Source organism: Excalfactoria chinensis, chromosome Z (genome assembly GCF_039878825.1).
Source record: "Excalfactoria chinensis isolate bCotChi1 chromosome Z, bCotChi1.hap2, whole genome shotgun sequence".
Taxonomy (NCBI): Eukaryota; Metazoa; Chordata; class Aves; order Galliformes; family Phasianidae; genus Excalfactoria; species Excalfactoria chinensis.
In genome coordinates, this window is record NC_092857.1 from 40,023,395 (window position 1) to 40,045,095 (window position 21,701).

The window sequence follows — 21,701 nt, forward strand, 5'->3', positions numbered from 1 at the left end:
TTCTCTGTGATATCGTGCAACCTATTCAGTAGAAGCATCATTTCAGTTGTGATAGAAAAGGCTCCCAGGTATTTTTCATCACAGCTTTCCATATAATGTTTTAAGTTCATCAGTTAGATAATTACATGCTGTACAATATGTGGACAGCAGTCAGTGACAATATCAGGAAAAGGTACCATCTCTTCTGAAATCCTCTTCTGAAATCTGTGAAAGACAACATGAAAACATGTCAGTTGAGTGTGCTGACATTCTTATCAGGATTTCTTTTCTTGCCACATAGAGGTTAATCATTACAGGAGAAAATCAAAATAACAAACAAACATACAAAACCACCAAAACAGCCCACTTGATTCCAAACTGCATCATTTTCCAAAGTGCTTTTCTGCTTATTTCAAAATGTTCTGCTTCAAAGCATATTCAGGTAGCCTGCAACTATACCAGAGGCTTAAAAACCAGTGTTGTTTGGACTAGTCAGAGGTCTTGTTTAAAAATATTTGCAATAATGTGACTTGCCAAATCTAGCAGAAGGGTTCTTATAATTGCCTTCATCATGCTCTACAGTACTGAGCCTCTGGCAGTGCAATAGCTTTTTCAAAAACAAAACCATCTAGAAGCAAAAGGAAATCTATTCTTGACACATGACATGTCTCATATCTCTAAACCAGGTCCCAAGGTCTACAGTGTAGTTTCTGGGAAAACAGGTTTCTTCTGTCCCTGAATGTGTGTTTTGGAGATGAAGCTTAAAGAATGTGAGAGGCAGTAAGTTAGATATGCCATATAAAATACATAATTTATTTTATCAGAACAAAAAACTTGAAACTTGCTTCCTATTCTTTCCCAACTAGCTTAGCTCATATGCAAGAAATGAAGACTCATGAACATGTGACAGCAGTGGTCCAACAGGTTTGCATGCTACATGCAGGTCTTCCCTGGCCAGCCTGGTTGTCAGGCTGCCTCCTGTCTCTCTTTGGATGCACTCTGTAAGTAAAGACACAGTGCTAGAGAATATTCTGGCTTCTTCAAGTAAGGCTCTACATTGTACTGCTACTTTTCTTTCTTTCTTTCTTTCTTTCTTTCTTTCTTTCTTTCTTTCTTTCTTTCTTTCTTTCTTTCTTTCTTTCTTTCTTTCTTTCTTTCTTCTTTCTTTCTTTCTTTCTTTCTTTCTTTCTTTCTTTCTTTCTTTCTTTCTTTCTTTCTTTCTTTCTTTCTTTCTTTCTTTCTTTCTTCTTTCTTTCTTTCTTTCTTTCTTTCTTTCTTTCTTTCTTTCTTTCTTTCTTTCTTTCTTTCTTTCTTTCTTTCTTTCTTTCTTTCTTTCTTTCTTTCTTTCTTTCTTTCTTTCTTTCTTTCTGTATCTAGAGAAAATATGAAACTGATATGAAACTGAGCTGCAATTAGGGATTGGCACTTTAATGACCTTTGCATTTTAATAAGCAGAACAGTCCAACAGCTAGAAAAGAGAGAAAGAAGAAAAAAAATTAAAAGGAGAACAATAGGATAACGAAATTAGCAGATGATCTCTAAAAGTGAGAAGGGAGCTATAAAGCAATTTTGATGTTACGCATATGAAAGTTTATGGCCTGCTTGTTTGTTATTTGATCCTTTCACAGCATTGAGGTAGCAGGGAGAACTGTGGATAGATGTTACACAGCTTTTGAGATGGTGAAAATCATAAAGCAGCCAACAGAAATCTCACTGTATTGCTCAGCGTGGTGCAACAGATAACTTCTGCAGGTGTAACTGCAGAGAACTTCAGAGAACGTCACTACCACAGTACACCAATAGCAACATTATTCCATAATATGTGCCGTGATAAATGGCACCAAGGAATAATAAAAAAAAAAAAAAAAAAAAGATATTTTCTGGGAATATTTTTAAATGTTGGGCAAGAAAGCATCAGTAATTTGTACTTCCTTTGTTCCCAAAGCCCTGCATTACCTAATTTCAGAAAAATCTCAGAGAACAATAAATTATTCCAGTTCCATTACTTTCCTCTGTTTCAGTGAGCTTTTTTGGTAGTTAAAATAAATAAATAAATAAAAGTATGGAATAATTAGAATACTGTAACTCCAATGGGAATGCTTATTATTGTACTCAGTGCTATGGCTTTAAAAGATACACACATGCATGCATGTCCCGAATTAAGCACATTACTGCATTGTAACACAGACTACTCCCCTTCCAAATGCACCCAGAGTTTTCTTTCCAAAGGGCTGTGTCAGAAGTGAGGACCTAGAGACAGGAAGCCCTGCTGCCTAAACCTGGATGTGACACAGACTGCCCTGGGTAAGCTGTATGCGCCCAGTCCTGGAGGATGTTCAGCACTTTCTGTGAGACACAGAGATGTGTGCCTGGCATGGATTTCTGCTGATGTTTCATTTCTGGAACATCATTTATCTTAGTTGCTGTAGTGGTGAGGAGAGAAATGTGGAAGATCTGGCTGTTGCAACACTGTGTTTGCAGTGATTATGTGCCAAGTGGTGAAAAGGCTGGCAGCACTGGAGTGGATGCTATTAGCTTGTCCTCTCTGCATATAATGGCTGAAACACGGCAAACTGCCTGTGAAGGTGGCACCCCTGAAACAGGTGGACATGCAGTGTAGGGACACTAGGCACTGACAGACTCATCAGTGTCCGGTGTTTGCTCACAGTTGTTAACTGTTATATAAGAATAGCTCTCACTGCAGATTAAATAAACTCAAAGCTGGTGCAAAGGGCAATTTCTATAAGTGTGCACCAGTGCACTGGTGTCTGTCACCAGAACACTGAGCAGTGAACAGTGCTAATCATTTTCCTCCCCTCCACCTTCCTACAACAGTTCCCACAAGTCTCAAATACCCTCAGGAAGTGCATTAATATACCATGTTATGATAATTAAGGATTGCAAGCCAGCACTATAGTTTGACCCTTCTAACCTCTAATATTCTGAAAGCACCTCACAAGATTTCAGCAGAGCTCGCACACACTTGAGGCTCAAGTAACATCAATGAACTTTTGCCATATGCAACCACTGACTGCTAGCAGCAGCGATCAGTTGCTGGTGTTCCAGTTCCATCATCGACAAATGGTCTTTCAATTACTGATAGCTGATAAAGATGATGTCAACTTAACCTGCTTAGGCAAGAAAAGACAGTGAACGTGGAGATGCCAGAGGAAGGAGCAATACAAAAACTGTTCAATGCTCCGCGTTTTCAGCCACTCAGCAGTTGAATATAGAGATGACATTGCCCTCTCGTGGGTAATCGATGAAATGGAAAACGGCAGCTCCGGTCTTAGAGTGAGCCTAGCCTCATTGGTTCTGCTATTCTCACTGCAGCCTCTCGAAATTATCATTTTGTGTTCTTAGGTCATTCAGAGTTGAAAACTGTGTTTTGCAGAGCCAGGACTTCCTTTTGAGTAGAAATCTCTGTGTGCTGGCTAGGAGTAACTCTGTGAGCCAGGTATTTCAGATCTAGATTCTTTTTATTGTTGGAAGACAGGAAGAAGCATTGCATCTCAAGTGATTTAGCCTATGAGCTAATAAACAGACCAAGGCTCGTGACAGTCAAGTCTGAGTAGGTCTGACTTGCTTTCAAAACCCTTTGTTTCTGTTAATAGTGCTCAGCCTGAGTAGTTCAGATCACAGCTCCTGAGAGAGGAGTTGATGCAGTGCATTGTGGAGAGATGCAGCAGAGCAGATTCTTCTGAGCAAACGTGAACTGTTCATGACAGTACTGAAAGTGCATGGTATAGCAGTGGTGACTGGCCCAATGTGATGGTTGTGGAAGTTAAAAACTGTTTGTCTTGAGAAGTTGCACGCTATGAAGAGAACTGACTTTGTTTTTTACCTAGATCTCAGATAATGTGACTGAAGAAGAATAAATCAGCTGGTAAAAAGGGGATGGATAAAGAGGGTCAAAATCAAGTAGCAGAGGACAGCCAGAGGACAAGAAATCTTGGGACAGTGTTGCAGAAAGGAACCAGGTGAGACTCAAACTCGTGGGTACTCTAGTGTTGATTTTATTAACAAGCTCAGTGCAACAGGCATACAGAGCTTGGGTCACCCCTAGTGAATGACATCCAAGCTTTACGAAGGTCCTATATTTATATGATCAGAAAGACATTACATCACTTATGTTATCCATTCTCGAGACTAATTATTAATATATCATCAGTTCTTCTTTTCAACGCTGTGTTCCATCTTAGGTTCTGGTTTGTGCCAGTCTTCATGCTTCACATGTTATTCTTCTTTCATCTGAGCTATCCGGGCTACACCAATCCATTCCATCTGTCTCATGGTCTTCTTTCATCTGAGTTATCCGAGCTAGACCGGTCCACTCCATCTGTCTCATGATCACCAACTTATTAACTACTAAATAACAATGTCAGCACTATTTTTGTCTAACTCTACTGTTTATAATTTCACAATAGTCTAACACCCCTACATGGGTCATGGTTCAGGGCTATACAGGGGATACATGAGTAGCATATTGGCTGAGAACTTTACCATTTTCCCTATCAGACAGGCTAGTTTGATTTTGCCTTAAACATTACTGCTTGATCCTTGTGCCCTGAAAATGTTGCTGAAGTCTGCACTGCTGCAGTAACTGAAGGACTACATCCTCTAATCTCTCTAATCTCAGAATATATCTGGGGAAAAAAAGACACATGGCTTATACAAGTGGCAAACTGTCAATGGCAAACACAGATCTTTTTTATGTTAAGTATGGCTGCTGGAGTAGTACTCATTAAACAAACATTATTCTCATCACTAAAAGAATATCCCCTGCTCTGACATCCACTATGAAGAGCACCTGTCAACAACCACAGCAAAACTACGTAAGAATACATTAAACTAGTGATGTTCCAGTTTAAAAATTATTTCTCTCACATTCCCCTCGATATATATCTGTGATTGTGTGTGTGTTTATACATGTATATATATCTTTGAATGGTAGGATGAGCAGCACTCAGTAAAACCTTGGACTATGAAAGTTCTTGTTCAAACTGTTACAATTTCAATATACTTGGAATGGAGAACAAATGGAGAAAGAGCAAGCAATATCTTGCCTAGAGAACAGGTGCTTTCAAGATCCAGCTGACTGTTGGAATGGTACGGAGATAAAAGGACTGTCTGAAGGTTCAGTGCATACAAAATAAGCCACTTTTGTGTGTCTTTCAGAGCACTACAGTGAAGGATAAAGAAAGCACTTCTAATTAATGGCAGCTTTTATTATACTGGGTTTTACAAGTACACAACATTTAAAGAGAAGTAAATCAATGTTTGTAATGCCTCTAATTATATAAAATGCCAGTAGTAATGACAATTACATAAAAGTTGGGCCTACTGCTCCCTGTCACAGACATAGATTGATCTAGATAACTCTGTGACATTCCTCCTCTCTTTGCAAAGCAAAAGACCAAGCCTGTCTCCTCATAGATCTCCATATTATTGTTCCATGAAGAAAGTACAAGGAATATAGAGGAGGTAGCAATGATCTCTCCTCTCTCCCCATAGTTAGATCCTGACTGGTGGTGAGTTTATAGTCTGAATGTTATATCTCATGGCTAATAGGCATTCCCTTTTTGCCCTCTCCATCTTAGCTAGGAGCAGCATCTTGCTAACTTACTTAACTCTTGAACACTTTGTTGCTGTGCAAAGTGAAAAAGATCCCACCACCAATACTGCTATAATTACTTCGGCTCTGTCCGGCATGGTATCTACACTGCCCTTCTGGAAGGCACAGAAAGTCTTATGGTGGTACATCCACCCTGTAGATGAGGTCTCCAAAGTCACTGCAAGCAGGTCCAGCATTTGTACCACTGAATAAAAAAATCTATGTTACTGACAGGTGGAACATCTGATTTTCTCCTGTTGGTTTTCACCCCAAAACCTGACCAGGGTTCTGGTACAGTGCTTCTGTAGATAAACACCACAATATACTTACTCATCCTAACATGGAAAAATATGGATTAAAATTATATGTGCAATATCCACTAGATATACTGTGAGTGTATGAGTTTCATTTATAGGTCAATTTAGATTTCAGGGCCTATTGTTCAGGCTCCAGCATTTCACAGTGAAAGCAGTGCTATTCATAAACACAGACAAGTTGCAGCATGGAATATGGAACCAGGGAACAGAGGATGTGTGCATCAGTGTTGACAATCAAATTAGGACTGGTACACCTGAATACACTCAAGATCTCATATAATTCTCTTTGCCTGCCCTTCCAGTCTTCGTTCTTCTCAACACAAAGTAGCTTTTGGAAAGAAGATACCTGGATTTACGCCATGAAATTTTGCTTGGGTGCAACTAACTTACGATAGTTCAGCAGACCACCTCTAATGCATATAAATTACATGGCATCACAGACTGTGCAGGTGTTGCATCAGCTTACTTGGAATTCCACAGCACACTTCAAACCTATCAGTTTTAAGAGAGAATATTCACTACTTTATTGTAACAGACATCAAGAGCAGAGATGTTGAGTCACAAAATCAGGAACACCAGTTTACCATTTGAGGTTCAGGAAACTGTTTGGACTCTCAGTGCACAAGAGAAATATAACCAGTAGATAAATGCTGCATAAATGAAACATGATGAAAAGTATCATATTTTATGTCCATTTTATGTGGGCTCGTCTTTTAAGGAAGGATTGATCTTCAACAAGGGTTACTTACTGACTATGCAAAATAATCCTTGTTATTCTATAGAATCTATTAATTTATGAGCATCTTACAAATCTACACAGGTACAATTAGAGTTCAACATAGTACAGACATTTTTAGGCCAGTAGTTGTATCTATCCACTACTTGCCTGCACAGTTTTATCTGTTTGAATAATTAGGACTCACATCTACTGAGTTAGTTAGGTTGTTAGTTAGGGTAATATGGTAAGGCCATGGTTGGAATGGATAATCTTTAAGGTCTTTTCCAACCTGAGTGATTCTTTGATTCTATGGTTCCCACTGTTGCAGAAGTCTGAGAACAATCCTGAGCTGAATTACTCCAATATGAAATATTTCTTTGGAATTCCACCACTGTGACTGAATTGCAGTATTTTCTTTTTTTCTTTTTTTTCTTTTTTTTGGGGGGGGGGGGAGGGGGAGGAGAGAAGGGAGGGAGTGGGCAGCATTTCCTTTAAGAATTCCTTCAGTTCACAATGACTGCCTCCAGAGAAGTCATCAATTGTATTGAAACTGGTTTAGGGAAATGTAAGTGAAACTGTGGAGATAAAAAACTTAAAGTCAGTCTATGGATTTAGTCAGCTATATATCCATCTTCATAGAAACTGACAGAAGAAAATGCAGGTTTGCCCATTTATTACCTACATGGAGAAAACAGAATGGCTAGAGCTGACTCTTACCAGTGTATGACTTTAACAAGTCATGCTAAACAGAAAAATGAGATCGTGCAGAGTCTGGAAATACTAGGAAAAGCAAAAGGTAGGAGCTGATACTTTTTTCCCTATACAACTGCTTGCAATCTACTCTTTCCTCTTACTGCACAAAGAGCTACTGATGTTTCATTTTGTATTTACTCTCAGTTGAAATACAAAATGAAAGACTAAAATTCTATTAAAAGACATTCAAGAAATCCTTAAGAGTATTTGAAGAAATTTCCAAGGGGGAAATATGCATTTTAGATAATTATTCTTTAGCTCCAAATTGAAAAGGACACACTTCAGGTATGATGGAAAATGTGTTATTTTTCCCATTTGCAGAGCAAATGCAAATAAACTACTATTTTCTTGTTTAGACTATTTGTCACAGTCCCATCATATTCTGGCATAATATTTGTAGTTTTCTTTCGAGAGCTCCCAGAGGAGCTCCCAGAGGAGCTCTTGAAATATCTATATATCATATAGATATATATCATATAGTTAAAAAGGCTAAAATATGACTGTAATCCTGAATTCTCCTTTAATTGCAAGTCACACAAAAAATTGCAATACCAACTCTTTCAGGCATGCAACTTTAAGGCAGCCTCTGATAAACTGAGAGAAAAAAAGACTTTCTGCTGGTCTTGTATGTATTACTATTATTGTACTGCATTCTAGTAAACTATGTAAGACATGCAAGTAACTCAGTAGCTCTTTATTGCTTTATTAATCTATTTTGTACATCTGTGCTCAGTAATAACAGTAGCCACAGTGTATGCACCGTGTGAGCAACAAGAATTGGAAATAAGACGTAGCATTAAGTACCCAACATACCTGACTTCACGTGCATCAAGATCCTTGCTTTTGATTCCAAAACATAATTCCAGGGCAATAAAAGGCCCTCAGTGGTCAGAGGTATCCAGCATTTCAGAAGTCAGTTGGAAAGAAATGTGATTGTCAGACACAGGAATTACACAAACTGGCAAAGACGACAGGTCACATAGTAGACACATTTCAATACTGCATCATCAGCTGGAACCAAAAAAGAAAAACAAACAAACAAACAAAAACACTTCCACTTTAGTCAAAATGTGTAAAATGTGTGAACCCTGTCTTAAACATAAGATCTGAGAATAATTTGTCAAATTAAGGTAAAATTAAGGTAAAATTAACATACCACTTGTAATCTAAAGGTTACTTTGCTCTGTTATTTTTACTATTTTTTTTTTTTAAGTGGATATAGGCTAATCAAGCTTGTAGTGTCTAGATCCAATGAGAAACTATCATTTGCATTTACAGCTAAATGATATATGACATAACAAGAGTGAAAATGATCTAAAATTTGATCAGTGAACTGCATTTTACTCTTAATGCACAGAAAAGGATAAACTTGGCATTTTCTGCTTGGTTCACTACTATTTTACCACAGTCTGAAAACAAGTAGTTGTTAGAACATCAGTAGATTATACTCACAGGCAAGCATAACTAATTTGGTGATCATAAAGAAATAATTCAATTATCACTTTCAGGTATGCATGTGTGACTCTGTTTTTACCACAATGTACATGTTAGGCAAACTCGGTAGTTCTATCTTAGTTTGCATTGGAGATATTCAAGACCTGCCTGGGCGCCTACCTGCACAGCCTGGCCTAAGAAGCCTGCTTTGGCAGGGGGTTAGACCAGATGATCTCTAGAGGTCCCTTCTACCCCCTACAATTCTGTGATTCTTCAGCGTAGATCAGTTTGCTAATTTGAAGGTGCACATACACATATTATACCTCCAAGAAAGCCAAGTGTTCAGCACTTGCAACAGAAAATATCCTTAAAGGATTAGTCAGTAAGTAGGTATCTTTGGTGATTAAGGCTAAATTAATTGTTGTGACACAAACAAACAATTAAATCCCAGAAGAACTAAAAATGAATTCATGTCTATACTGCCAATAGGGAATATGCTTGAAGAGTAGTATTTCATATTATTAGTAGAAAGAATTACACGTGGAATGTTTGCACCTTCAGCAGATAAATATTCTATCACTAGTAAACAATCTTTTAATATTTATTGAATGGGAACATAACTATGTGTATATTTGTCCATTTTTATTTATTTATTTATTTATTTAAGTTTGACAACAGCAGCTCTTCAGGAAGAAGGAACGCCAAGTGGTTAGGAAGGCTGTACACGATGGAGAATTATAGAAATAGAATTTGAACAAAAATGTCAGTTTCAAATGCTGTGATAACGTCCATTTCATCCCTGATGCTACATTTTGCCTGAATATACAAAATGGTATAAAATAGAATTTGAACAAAAATGTCAGTTTCAAGTGCTGTGATAATGTCCATTTCATCCCTGATGCTACACTTTGCCTGTATATACAAAATGGTATAATCAGTGATCACATAAGAGACCACAGTATTCACCCACAGCTATTCACTGCGGTCAATAAAAATCACTGTAAGGATCAATTTACAAAGAATCAACTCACAGTGCTTGCCGTTTTTCCTAGCAAAATGCTTCTTCATCAGTTCAACATTTTAGGCTCTCAATCTTAACACACAGTATTTCACATAATGATTTACTAATAAAAGCAAGTTCAATGAAACAGAGTTGTCACAGTTTTATCTCTCGTTCTGTGTCCATGATAGGGGACCAGCCCAAAAGGGGAAAGAAAGGAAAAGAATGAAAGGAAAAAAAAGCCAGCAGCAACGATCTAAGGAGGACAACAAACTTACTTTACTATAGTAACAAAATACAAGTCAAATGATATTGATGCTAATAAATATCAAGTAAATGGGAGTGAGTTTCTGAAAACCCAAATTCTTACTCTCATCTTCCAGGGAGCAAAAAAGACAGTTTTGTGATTTCCAGTCAGTTTTATCTTTCCCTTTTCCCAGAAGACAGAATGAAAAACCCAAGTGTTCTGGGAATCATGATTCACTCGTCCAAGACAGCAGCATTATCTCTGCCTCCCAGTGCACTGCATGGTATGATGTGGAATACCAATAATAAATCATAAAACCATGACAAGTGTGCAGTCTCCATCAATGTGACAATGCTACAGTCTATGGGTATACAAACATACATAGCAATAACATATATATGTTAACTTGTTGAGCAAAAGTGGATGGTATTCATTATATTTTGTCAGTAGCATTGAACAGTAGACAGTTGAAAGCTGCTAATGAATTTTACAGAAACTATGGGAACATTTTGATGAATTCAGGTGTCAACACACAGGTGAGTTTGGTTTCCAATGGACACATTCAAAACAGTAACAGACCTTTACTGTTGTCTCACTGAGATTTGCTCCTCTAAATTCACAAAGTGATGCCAATAAGCAAGTATTTTCCAATACCCTGTACTTCCTCTACATCAGACATCTATAAATTTAATGCAAGTGAATCATAATTCTGAGATTACAAATGCTGAAGGGCAAAACTATTAAAACTGGAACAACTAAGTACATACAGAACAGCTTTATGTGGAAAGTCTGTGTGCAGCTACAGAGCTATGACCTCTTTGGGATTAGAGCAGCATGGTGAACGGCTTATACAATTTGAGTGCTGCAACAGATGGATACAGGCTCTTAGAAACAATGAACACCGGCTCTTAAAAAGCACAGGATGGGGCATTAAAGACAGTAAGCACTCCACATGAGAGCAGATAAAGTTCTGGCAGCTCTGCCTTGGTGCTTTCAGAAACAGGTCAAGAGACCACAAACCCAGATAGCAAGCAGACTATTAGAGGAGCTCTTGTAGGGTGTACTGCTACAGATTATGTGACTAAGAAGAAACTGCCAGATTTAAAATTCCAGAGACAAAGAAAACCCAGCGACTTACATAACCACCACACAAAAAAAGTACATTACCAGTACTGAACATTAAGCAGATGTATTTTAATCAGGTAATTTGCAGATAAGACTGTTAAAATAGATAAGACTTCAAATTCATATACTTTAAATACTTATTAAAGCAAACAATTTTGTTCATAAAATGTGTTTATTATTAGAAAAGATTGACAAGAAAAATAGCTTTGTGGATATATTTTTTACAGATTTTGAAGAATAAGATATTTGCATAGATTTCACAGTGCTTCTTTATTACTGTCTAAAATAGCTTCTCAAAGTATTTCAGCATTATTAGGAACATTTTGGTTTGTACTTACTACAGTAGATAAAAGAACACAAATAAAATAGACACTGTGTTTTATGACTTAATGGAATAAATAATCTTCAAGTCAAAAACAAATTATCTCTTCAAACAAAGTTAAATAACACAGCCATACTCTTCTTGTTCTGAAGAAGACAAAAATTGTTCAAAAGCTCTACAAAATTCTCCATGATGGCTTATCTTGCTTGTCAATTTCTATTTAACTTGAAAAATTCTGAAAGATATCCGCACCCTCAAGCCAGTTCTGAAAACAGGACAGCCCTTTGTCTCTGATCTGTTTTCTTCCTTTGTCAGTAATGACTTCTCCGGTTTGTTTCACAATCACCAGTTTAGGAATTGCTGTTATGTTATATTTCTTCTTCAGATCACTGAGAGAAAAAAAAAAAAAAGTTAAATATAAAGACAACATTAGGGATCACTCTAGGAAAACACCTAATTTCTTGCGAAAGTTACTCGGGTAAGTATACAGGGGAGAGCAGATGCAATGACTGCCCAGACTCTTCAGAGTCTGAGGCATAGCACTGGGTAGTTTGGATAGATGGAGAAAGCACATCCAGAACCGGGCATTTACTGGTGAAACTTAGTTAAGGGAGCTAGGAGAGTTGAAGCAACCTTCCCATAACTGCTCATCACTGCCTGTAGCCTCCGAAGGAGTGGAAACTGAATTCTATGGACTTCAGTGACACAAGCTGAAGCCTCAAGAGAAGAAAAACTGGCAAGAAAGGCTGCCTATTACCAACACTAGTCATTACTTTAAATCAGGATATGGATAAATCTAGACAGATTACAAATAACTATCTTGCAGTCAATTGTTTTCCAACAAAACAGTTAAACTACAGATGAAAAAGTTAAAAAGGCATACAACAAAGATGCTCCATGAAAGAAATCAGGATCTAACCAAACTGTTGATGAGCAAGTGACCTAAGAAAAATTAGAGACTACTTTTGAAGGACAAAAAGTCACACAATCACAAAATTGTAGGGGCTGGAAGGGACTCTAAGGATCATTGTGTCAACCCCCCCTGCCAAAGTAGGATTCCTAGACCAGGCTGCACAGACAAGCATCCAGGTGTGTCTTGAACATCTCCAGAGAAAGAGACTCCACAGCCTCTTCAGGCAGCCATTCCAGTGCTCCATCACCCTTGCCATGAGTTCTTCTTATACACATTTGTGCAGAACTTCCTCTGCATCAGTTTGTGGCCATTTCCCCTTGTCCTATCACTACACACTGCTGAAGAGTCTGGCCTCACCCTTTACCTCCCACACCTTAGAAACACAGACATTACTCAGATCCTCCCTCAGTCTTCTCTTCTCAGAGCTGAACAGACCCAGGTCACTCAGCCTTTCCACATAAGAGAGATACTCCAGGCCCTTTATAATCTTATCTGCCCTCTAATAGACTCTTTCCAGGAGATCCCTGTCTTTTTTGTACTGGGGACCACAGAACTGGACACAGTACTCCAAGTAAGGCCTCACCAGGGCAGAATACAGGGGGAAGATCACCTCCCTTGTCCTGCTGGCCACACTCTTTTTAATGCGCTGCAGGATGCCACTGGCCTTCTTGGCCACCAGGGCACACTGCTGGCTCACAGCCAACCTTTCATCAACCAGGACACCCAGGTCCCTCTCTGCAGGTCTTCCCCCAGCCTGTACTGGTACATGCATGTTATTCCTCCCTACGTGCAAGATTCTACAGTTGCTTTTGTTAAACCTCATTTGTGCCCTCCCTGTCCAACTCTCCATCCTGTCCAGGTCTTGCTAAATGGCAGCACAGCCATTCCTCCCAGATTTGTATCATCAGCAAATTTGCTGAGGACGGACACTATCCCCTCATCAAGGTCACTGATGAAGATGTTGAACAAGACTAGACCCAGCACCAAATCCTAGGGAACCACACTAGATACAGGCCTCAAACCGGACTCTGCACCACTGGTAACAACTTTCTAAACTTGGCCACTCATGCAGTTCTCAACCCACTTCACTGTGCACTCATAATGAAGCTGATGAAGTGTGGGATAGATAAGGATGCTGTGGGAGACAGCATCAAATACCTTGCTGAAATCTAGACAGACAACAACCACTGCTCTTTCCCCACTCACCCAGCCACTGATGACACTGTAGAAGACTATCAGGTTGGTCAAGCATGACCTCCCTCTTGTGAACCCATGCTGACTAATCCTGATAACCTTCTTCTCTTCTAATTGCTTGGACCTGATGTCCAGAACAAGCTGTTCCATGACCTTTCCGGGTGTCTCACTCCAATTTATAGGAGGGAGAGGAGGTTCTTTGCTGTATGTATACCCAGCGTGAAATTAAGAAATAACAGTTCAAATGTTGGTCAGATCAGTTTATTACAAATCTTAATCAGGAAGATGGGGAAGGGGAGAATGGACAATTTGGGGTGACGTGGATGGGAAGTCAGACAGTAGAAAAGACAGAAGGAGGCAAAAATTGCATAAAGCTGGGATAGACACCACCAGGATCCACCAGCAGTCCTGTTCCAAGGCATTCCAATGGCCCAAGGAAAAAGTGCAGGGGGAAAGCAGCAGCAGTAGGACTGGCCTTGGGCAGCAAGCAGGTAGCTGGAAGAAGCTGCAGGGTAAGTCTCGGAGTAGACAGCAGGACCTAGGTAGCAGTCCCAAGAGAGTCCATCAGCAAGCAGGACTTTGTTGTGAGGGATCTGAGGGCAGACATCTTCAGGGGAGAGCAGCAGCAGAGTGGCCAGTCTTAATCAGCAAGCAGGTAGACCGCTGAGCAAGTCCAAGAGGGAGAGGCAGGCTATGAGTCTCCTCATGTCAGAATCATGTCATCTTCTAATACTCATTTCTCTTCTTCTTTTATTCATACTGTCCTATGGCTACTTCCAGCTGGTTGTAAAAAGCCTCATCCACTTCCTCCTCCTGATCAGGGGGCCTATAATACACACTCACAGCAGTGACACCCATACTACCCTACCCCTTAATTCTCAGCCACAAGCTCTCCACTGCTACATAACACACCCCCAAACAGAGATCAGCACATTCTAGGTATCACATAAAGAGCAATTCCATCACCCCACCTAGCTGGCCTGTCTTTCCTAAAAAGCAGGTAGTCATCTATGACAGCATTCCAGACACGTGAGCTGTCCCACCAGGTCTCCATGTTCACAAGGAGACTGTGGCTTTGCAACCACACACAGATCTCTTCCTGCTTATTTCTCATGCTGTGTGCATTAGTATACAGAAGCATTAGGGAAGCAGCAGGTCCAAGTATAAAGGGACACAATAAGATTTCAGGTGAAGAATCTGCAGCACATTCCTCTGAGGAGTTCTTACAAGATCCTACAGGACAATCCAGAGATTTTTCCCTGCAATTTCCTGTAACATCATCCCCAAAGCATTCTCTGTCCCACTGACTTCCACCCTCTTTCCCCATCAAATCTAGCTGAAATCTCATATCATATACTGATTTCAGACTATGGTGGAGTTTATTTCATCCATAGAAACCCACACAGTAGGAGGGTTTGCACATGGGGTCAGAACAGTGCTGGAAACAACACACTGGTGTTTTACCTGTTGCTGAGCAGTACTTACACAGTCAAGTCTGTGTTTGTCATTCTGTCCTGTCCGTGAGGAATCTCGGGGTGGGAAAGAGTTTGATAAAGGACACAGCTGAGACAGTGAATCCCAACTGAACAGAGGGATCTCACAAACCACATGACAGAAGAGTCAGCAATAAAAGCTGGAAGAAAGGAGGAAGTGGGGGGACATTCAGATTTCATTGGAAATGTCATCTTTTCATCATGTGTGACGAAGACCTGCTTCTCTGCAAATGGCTCAACATCTGCCTGCTGATAGGATTTAGCAGCTGAATTCCTTGTTTTGTTTTGCTTGTGAATACTGTTGTGCTTCAGCATAAAGTTGCCTTTATTTCAACCCAGAAGTTCCCTCTGTTCAAATTAATTGCCCTAGCCCACTGTGGAGGTGGAAGGAAGTTAAGTGAACAAGCAGCTGAGTGGTGCTTAGCTGCTCTCCAGGGTTAACTCCTAACATAAGTGAATAATTTTATGTGACGATTTAAGACCTATACACAAGAGGGTTCTTAAGAGACAGACAACACATGGCAAAGTTAATGTCATAATGGAAACACATACAGAACACTCACTAGGTTAAAGAGAAATTTAATAACCCTTCAGTTTTAACAGCTTTCACTCATCCAGTATATTCAAGCAAAAGTACTTCCATCTTGTTAAGCTGCTTCTAGTAGTATGTGCTGTAATCCACAGCCACGTGTATTTTCTTCTAGCAGTGACCTTTCCACACAAGTAAGCATTAGCCACTTAATGATACCAAAGACCCACAATATAAGAATGGGAATTTTAGTGTTCATATTTGGCATCAGATTAAACAGGTTAGAAGTCTTAATTGCTCACAGATAATTCTCTTGCCTTTTTCAAGTTCCCTTGACACACTTCCAAAGATGCTAGTACACATTCAAATCTAAAGATTCTAATATAAAATGTAAGCATACCCTTCTCCCTTTTTTTCCAGGAACCATTTAGGACTGTTTGGGATTCTAGCTTTCGCTGATAGGAGCTCACATAAACGCCTGCCTGTCAGTTTGTAGAATGACTAACACACCACAGACAGCTTAATAAAGAATGTCTGATTTCAGGGTAGGGTTAGGTATAAACACAGCAGTCTCTTCACATATTGTGATGAACACAGCATTACTAACTATTTACTACCATTTGTTAATATATTCCTTTCTACTCCTCTTCTAGCTCTCTGTTATTCCCATTTCTCTACTGCTCCTTTCTATAATGTCTTTGTCCCACCTCTGCAAGAACCTAAAGCCTGTGCCTGCAGCAGCAAGATCAACATCAAAACTGCAAGCAGTCAAAGCATCAGAAGTAGTATTTCCTGCTAGTCAGGTCATAGGTCATCTACTGTATTAAAAGTACTTCTGCCATCTCTTGAGAAAACAGTCAGCAGCACTGAAGATCCCAAGATCTTGCAGTGAATTTATTTTGTTGCTATTCCACAGGTACATACATTTTGTCTACTACCTTATAGGCTACTTCTAAATAGGATAAAATTCAGCCCCACGAAGAATTACACCTCCATGTGTGAAACGCTTTTTATCCAATTTCAAGTCAGCTCTTTTGTCCTATGAGAGACATCAGTCTAAGTTGCAGATCTTACACAATGAAGTCACCAGCTAGAACACCAACATCACTGTAGACTTTGAGAGTCCACACCAGAGAAATCAACTTGAATGACTGTATGGGAACTGCTGAGTCACTCACTGAACCAGGGATTGATCACCTGAGGCAAGGACTAAGACAGCCATAGTGAAGGCAATTTAGCCCTGTGACATGAAGGGGCAGAGCCCGGCTCCACCTCTCCTAGACCCCATTTAAGGGCTGGACTGCCACTGGGAATCTCTTTCTGGAGATTCCTCCTTTTGGAGTTATCTACTGTGAGACTAGGACATGGGCGAGCATTCCATTTATTTTTATTATCTCTTTCCACCATTATGATCTTTCTAACTATAAAACCTATAAAATACCATCCTAACCACACCACTCTGCTAACTGTAAATTTGTTAATTGGAATTTGTAAAAGGTTAATGAATAAAGATTAATAAACACCCAATATTAAAATACCGATTTGTTATGAGTTAAATTTAAAACTGTGCTCTTACTTAGAACTGAAAGAAATGGCCAGAATTACATCTGGACAAGTCAGATGTGCTTGTAAAATGTTTACAGTGGTTCATTAATATATCTGAAGCCAAACTGCCAGCTAATTCAACCTAAGCTTCTTAAGCATCTTCATGTGAGCCTTTATTGTAAGCAATAAACAGCTTCAAAATCATTGCCTTTTTCTATTGCTCCATTCTTTGTTCTTCCACGATACATTTTGAACACTGGTCTCCCAGCTACCCCTGATGGCACAAACCACATTTCACTAAAGGTATCTGAAGGTCACTAGAAACTGAAAAGCTGATTAGGCTGCCTCCATACCTCCAATCCACATGACTTGGGCAGGTCACGGCACAGTTCGAAATAGAACCCTAATCCACTGAATCTGAGGTTACAAGCACATTCCAATGGCCTGTGCCAAATCATCCTTGCCGGATGAAGTGATTTCAGGTATTACATTACCTTCAATAAGTTGGCATGAATTCTACTAGTGTTAGCAGTTACTGAATACAATTACTGCCTGGGAAGCATTTGGAGAGCTATGAAAAAGTATTTTTAAATCTATTTTTGAGGTGATGGAAATTGCCACTAAAAAACAAAGGCATAGCATTTAATAGTTTCTGACATCCAGGAATGATCCAAGGAAGGATTATGTAATTCCTGGGTTCGCTCTTGAGGTTGTCAAAGTACACAGATCAAGCAACTCATTATTTCCTGACCTTCACTGGCTGAAACATCACTGCTCTTACAGGACAAAATATGAACCACTTGTACATTTACTTCCATTATTTAATACATTTCTATGAATATACAACTTTACACAAATAAACTAAACCTACTGCTTTGCCTAAGCCAAATCTAAAGAAACATTTTCAGCCTACAGAAATTTCAGCGCCCTCCCCCCTTCTCTGCAATACCTTCTCTGTGTCCCCTTTGTCTATAACTCTTCAGATGAACTAAATCATGTTTCTGAGTAGCCAAAATGCATGTATACATTTAATTTCTGTCATCATAACAGTTCTTGTTATTGTCCTTCACCTCACTCTTTAAACATGCTCATGTCTCTACCTTTTGTTATTCTGCTGAGCAAATTACCTACAGTAGTGCCCACTTAAAATCATATTACCACAGGAATTTTTTGTCCCTTGTTTATCAACTGAATTGGTTTATTACCAAGCTTACCTGCATCTCTCAAATTGTTTGTAGATGTGGCTTAACATTGTAGGTAGCTCAGTACCAAATAGCTACTTGCTCACTCTCCCCAGGTGGGGTGGGGCTGAGAATCATAAAAATAAATGTACAGGAACTCATAGGTTGAGATAAAGACAGTTTTCTAGGTGAAGCAAAAGCCACGCACACCAGCAAAGGAAGACAAGGAATTCACCTGCTGCATCCCATCAGCAGGCAGGAGAACAAGGATCATCACAGGTAACTGTTTCCTGGGAAGGCAAATGCCATCACTCAACGCCCCTGCCTTCTTACCTCACCCCAACTTTCACTATCAAATTTGACATCACACAGTACGTGAAATCTGTTTGGCCATCACAGGTCGGTTCTCCTGGCTGTGTCCCCTCCCGGCTCCTTGTGAACTCCTGCTGTCAGGGCGGCAGAAGTAGAAAAGTCACTGACTTCGCCTAAGCACTGCCCTGTCACAACTTAGAACTTACATCTGTGTCCTATCACCATTTTCATCAAAAATCCAAAGTACATCATCATGCAAGCCTCTATTAAAAAAATTAACGCCATCCCAGCCAAGACCACAACTGAGAACTCTGTTCTCCCCTCAGTTCATCAGCAACGAGTTTTGCTACTCCTTCACTCTTATTTCTTTCCAGAGCACCACCAAAACGTGCAACCCAGAACTATCACTGTGCTGGAACAGCACCGGACAGAGAGCCAGCAGCAGCCCTCCCAGAGGACAGGGCTATGAAAGCAGCAGAGGGCTGATGGGGCCGAAACCGCGCAGGACGGGAAGCACGACCTGGAGCTGCCGGGACACTAGTCAGGACTGCAAAGGGGGCAGGCAGAGGTACGGGAAAGTCTTTATGTCGGAGAGGGGGATGCGAGCCAGCCCCTGCGGTACTCACTGCTTGTAGGGGTCGTGGAAGGGCAGCGCCAGCCAGTCGCCGTGCATGGAGTGCATGTAGCCGACCATTTCCTCGGCGCTGTGGTCAGAGGAGATGAAGACGACTTCGAACGGCGCGGGCGACTGGCTCTCCTCCAGCAGCTCCGTATAGAAGTCGCAGAGCACGGGGGTGAAGTCGCGGCAGGGCGAGCACCAGCCAGCCGAAAAGTAGAGGCCCACCACTTTGTTCTTCAGTGCCTCCTCGGGGTCCACGCTGTGGCCGTCCTTGCTCATCAGCAGCCGCCCGCTGAACACGTCCACCATGCTTTGGCTGGGGGGGGGGGGGGGGGGGGGGACAAAGCGGAGCAAGGCGCAGCACCCGGGAGGTGAACGTGCACCCTCCGCGGGCGGCACCGGACCGGGGCGCTGACACCGCCTAGAGAAGCCACTGCCCGTCTTGGTTTGCTACATTGGAGCTCTAACTTTATACCCGCCCCACCTTCTGACTGACAGCAGAGATGGCCAATGGCCGTGGCAGGGGAGTGGCCGCGCCTTTGCCCCTGCCCCAGCCGGGCTGAGGGATGAGAGCAATAGTCTATAAGTGTGTAGTTTGGCAACTAAGTCCTCAGAGAAGGACTTATACAGATCTCTCCAGACCTATTTCTACTTATAATCTCGTATCTGACTGATTTGTAATCACTGTTCTGTTATTTCACAAAAAAAGAAAAAAAAAAAAATCATTGCATGGACATTTGGAAAATATTTTTGATTCAAGTGAAGCATTTATCCATTTTTATGGTCTGCTTTTTGCTACCAAAGGGTCACTGTTAGTATTCCCACCAATACTAAACCCACTGTTAGTATTCCTAAAGTGAGAGCCTTTTTTTTTCTTTCTCTTTTTAATTCAGTTAATTATAAACTGAAGCAATAACCCAAGGAACATGCAACTATCCTACATTGTACATTAGAAAGCTGGTTGTCCAAATACTGTACTATTTCATGAAGAAAGGTCATATCAGGATTGTCTTCTGGGCCTCCGGGCAAGCAGTAATACAGGGAGAAATCTAGGTGCACAGCTTTCAGTTGCCTATATTGAAGTTGTTAACATACTTAACAAGCACAAAAGGTAATCCAAGCTGATAGGGAATATTGCTATAAATAATACAGTCCTTTGCTTCTCACTGTGTTTGTAACTTTAAAGCTTGTGTGGAAGGCTTTACGGATAGAGATGCACTGTCTGTATAGAAGATAGGTATAGGCATGCACATTAGCGCATACATATTAGAATTATTACTTGATGTGCTCCAGGTTATAAATCTTGATGTTTGTTATAATAAATCTATGGAATATAATAGCTACAGAGCATTTAAAACAAAACAAAACAAAACCCAACAAATACTTTCCCCAAGAAGCTTAATGTATTTATCTCTGTCAGGACATCAAGATTCTCTGAAAATGCAGCATATCACAGAAAGTCGTAACTTGCTCCTACATAAAGAAAGTTCTCTATGACACTAGCACAGGCCAGCATAAAAAGTCTCATTTTATGACCTATCCTAAGCAGTCTAGAACCTGTTTTGGCTCGAAATGTTTTCCAGGAGTATTCTCATTAGAGATGTTAAAACTACTGTGATTATTCCATTCCCTTGTCTCCTGATAATAACAGAGCTCTTTATGCAGAACATGTGATCTTTTGTGAAGGGAAGTGGCATTAGCTCGTAAGATGACACTGTCAGAATGGTTGCAAACAGTATTTATTCAGTAGAAGCCTCTGGAAAAACCGAGAATAAAATAATCAAAGTAAAAATTAAATTTCCCATCACATAACATTGCATTTCTGATTTTGCTCGAAATATTGTATCAAATCATAGAATGGCCTGGATTGAAAGGAACCACAATGATCATGTAGTTTCAACACCCCTGCTATGCGCAGGGTTGCCAACCACTAGATCAGGCTGCCCAGAGCCACATCCAGCCTGGCCTTGAAAATGAACTTTTAAATGCTGAATTTATTATAATATTCTAGTGTAACTTTGTTCTGTTCTGTCTTTTAATCTGAAAGCAAGACTTTCAAGTTATTTGTACTTAGATTACAAGGAAAATCCTACTTCCCACTTGTGTTTAGCCTCAGTTAACTATAAATGAGTTAATTATAAATCCAAATTTTGACAAATCCATAAGAGTAAACAAGAATATCAAGATCAGTTGTGGGGACGGGATTGTGGAACTCAGAGACGACTCAATATGAGTTAGCAGCTGAGTACAGATTTATTACTGCGCACGCTAGGTTTTTATACACTAGATACTATTGTGGCATAAGAAGATATAAGAAGATTGGGTAATTAGTATACAATGCAACATTCGATTGTTTGCCTTCTCCCAACTACACAGTCTAATTATATCCTGACACTGTGACAACTC

At 40.1% G+C, this 21,701-nt stretch overlaps 1 protein-coding gene across 2 annotated transcripts; it reads right to left on the reverse strand.

The window, feature by feature from the left end:
• Positions 1-11,367: 11,367 nt before the first annotated feature.
• On the reverse strand, positions 11,368-19,750 carry NXNL2 (nucleoredoxin like 2). 2 transcript variants are annotated; one of them, XM_072360180.1, is made up of 2 exons: positions 19,303-19,750; positions 11,368-11,898 (listed from the first exon to the last, which is right to left on the reverse strand). In XM_072360180.1, the coding sequence occupies exons 1-2, from the start codon at positions 19,602-19,604 to the stop codon at positions 11,730-11,732; spliced, it is 471 nt and encodes a 156-aa protein (XP_072216281.1). In that variant the 5' UTR covers positions 19,605-19,750; the 3' UTR covers positions 11,368-11,729. The 2 variants fall into 2 exon arrangements, with proteins under 2 accessions (XP_072216281.1, XP_072216282.1); XM_072360181.1 differs by lacking the exon at positions 11,368-11,898 and adding an exon at positions 18,704-18,810 and having other exon boundaries at positions 19,303-19,615.
• Between the last annotated feature and the right edge of the window lie 1,951 nt (positions 19,751-21,701).

Excerpts from the sequence above, each read along its gene's own strand:
- NXNL2 (XM_072360180.1), bottom strand. The coding sequence starts at position 19,604 with ATGGTGGACGTGTTCAGCGGGCGGCTGCTGATGAGCAAGGACGGCCAC. Across the intron at positions 11,899-19,302 it reads TTCCACGACCCCTACAAGCA|TGATCTGAAGAAGAAATATA; the intron begins GTGAGTACCGCA and ends TTTTTCTCTCAG.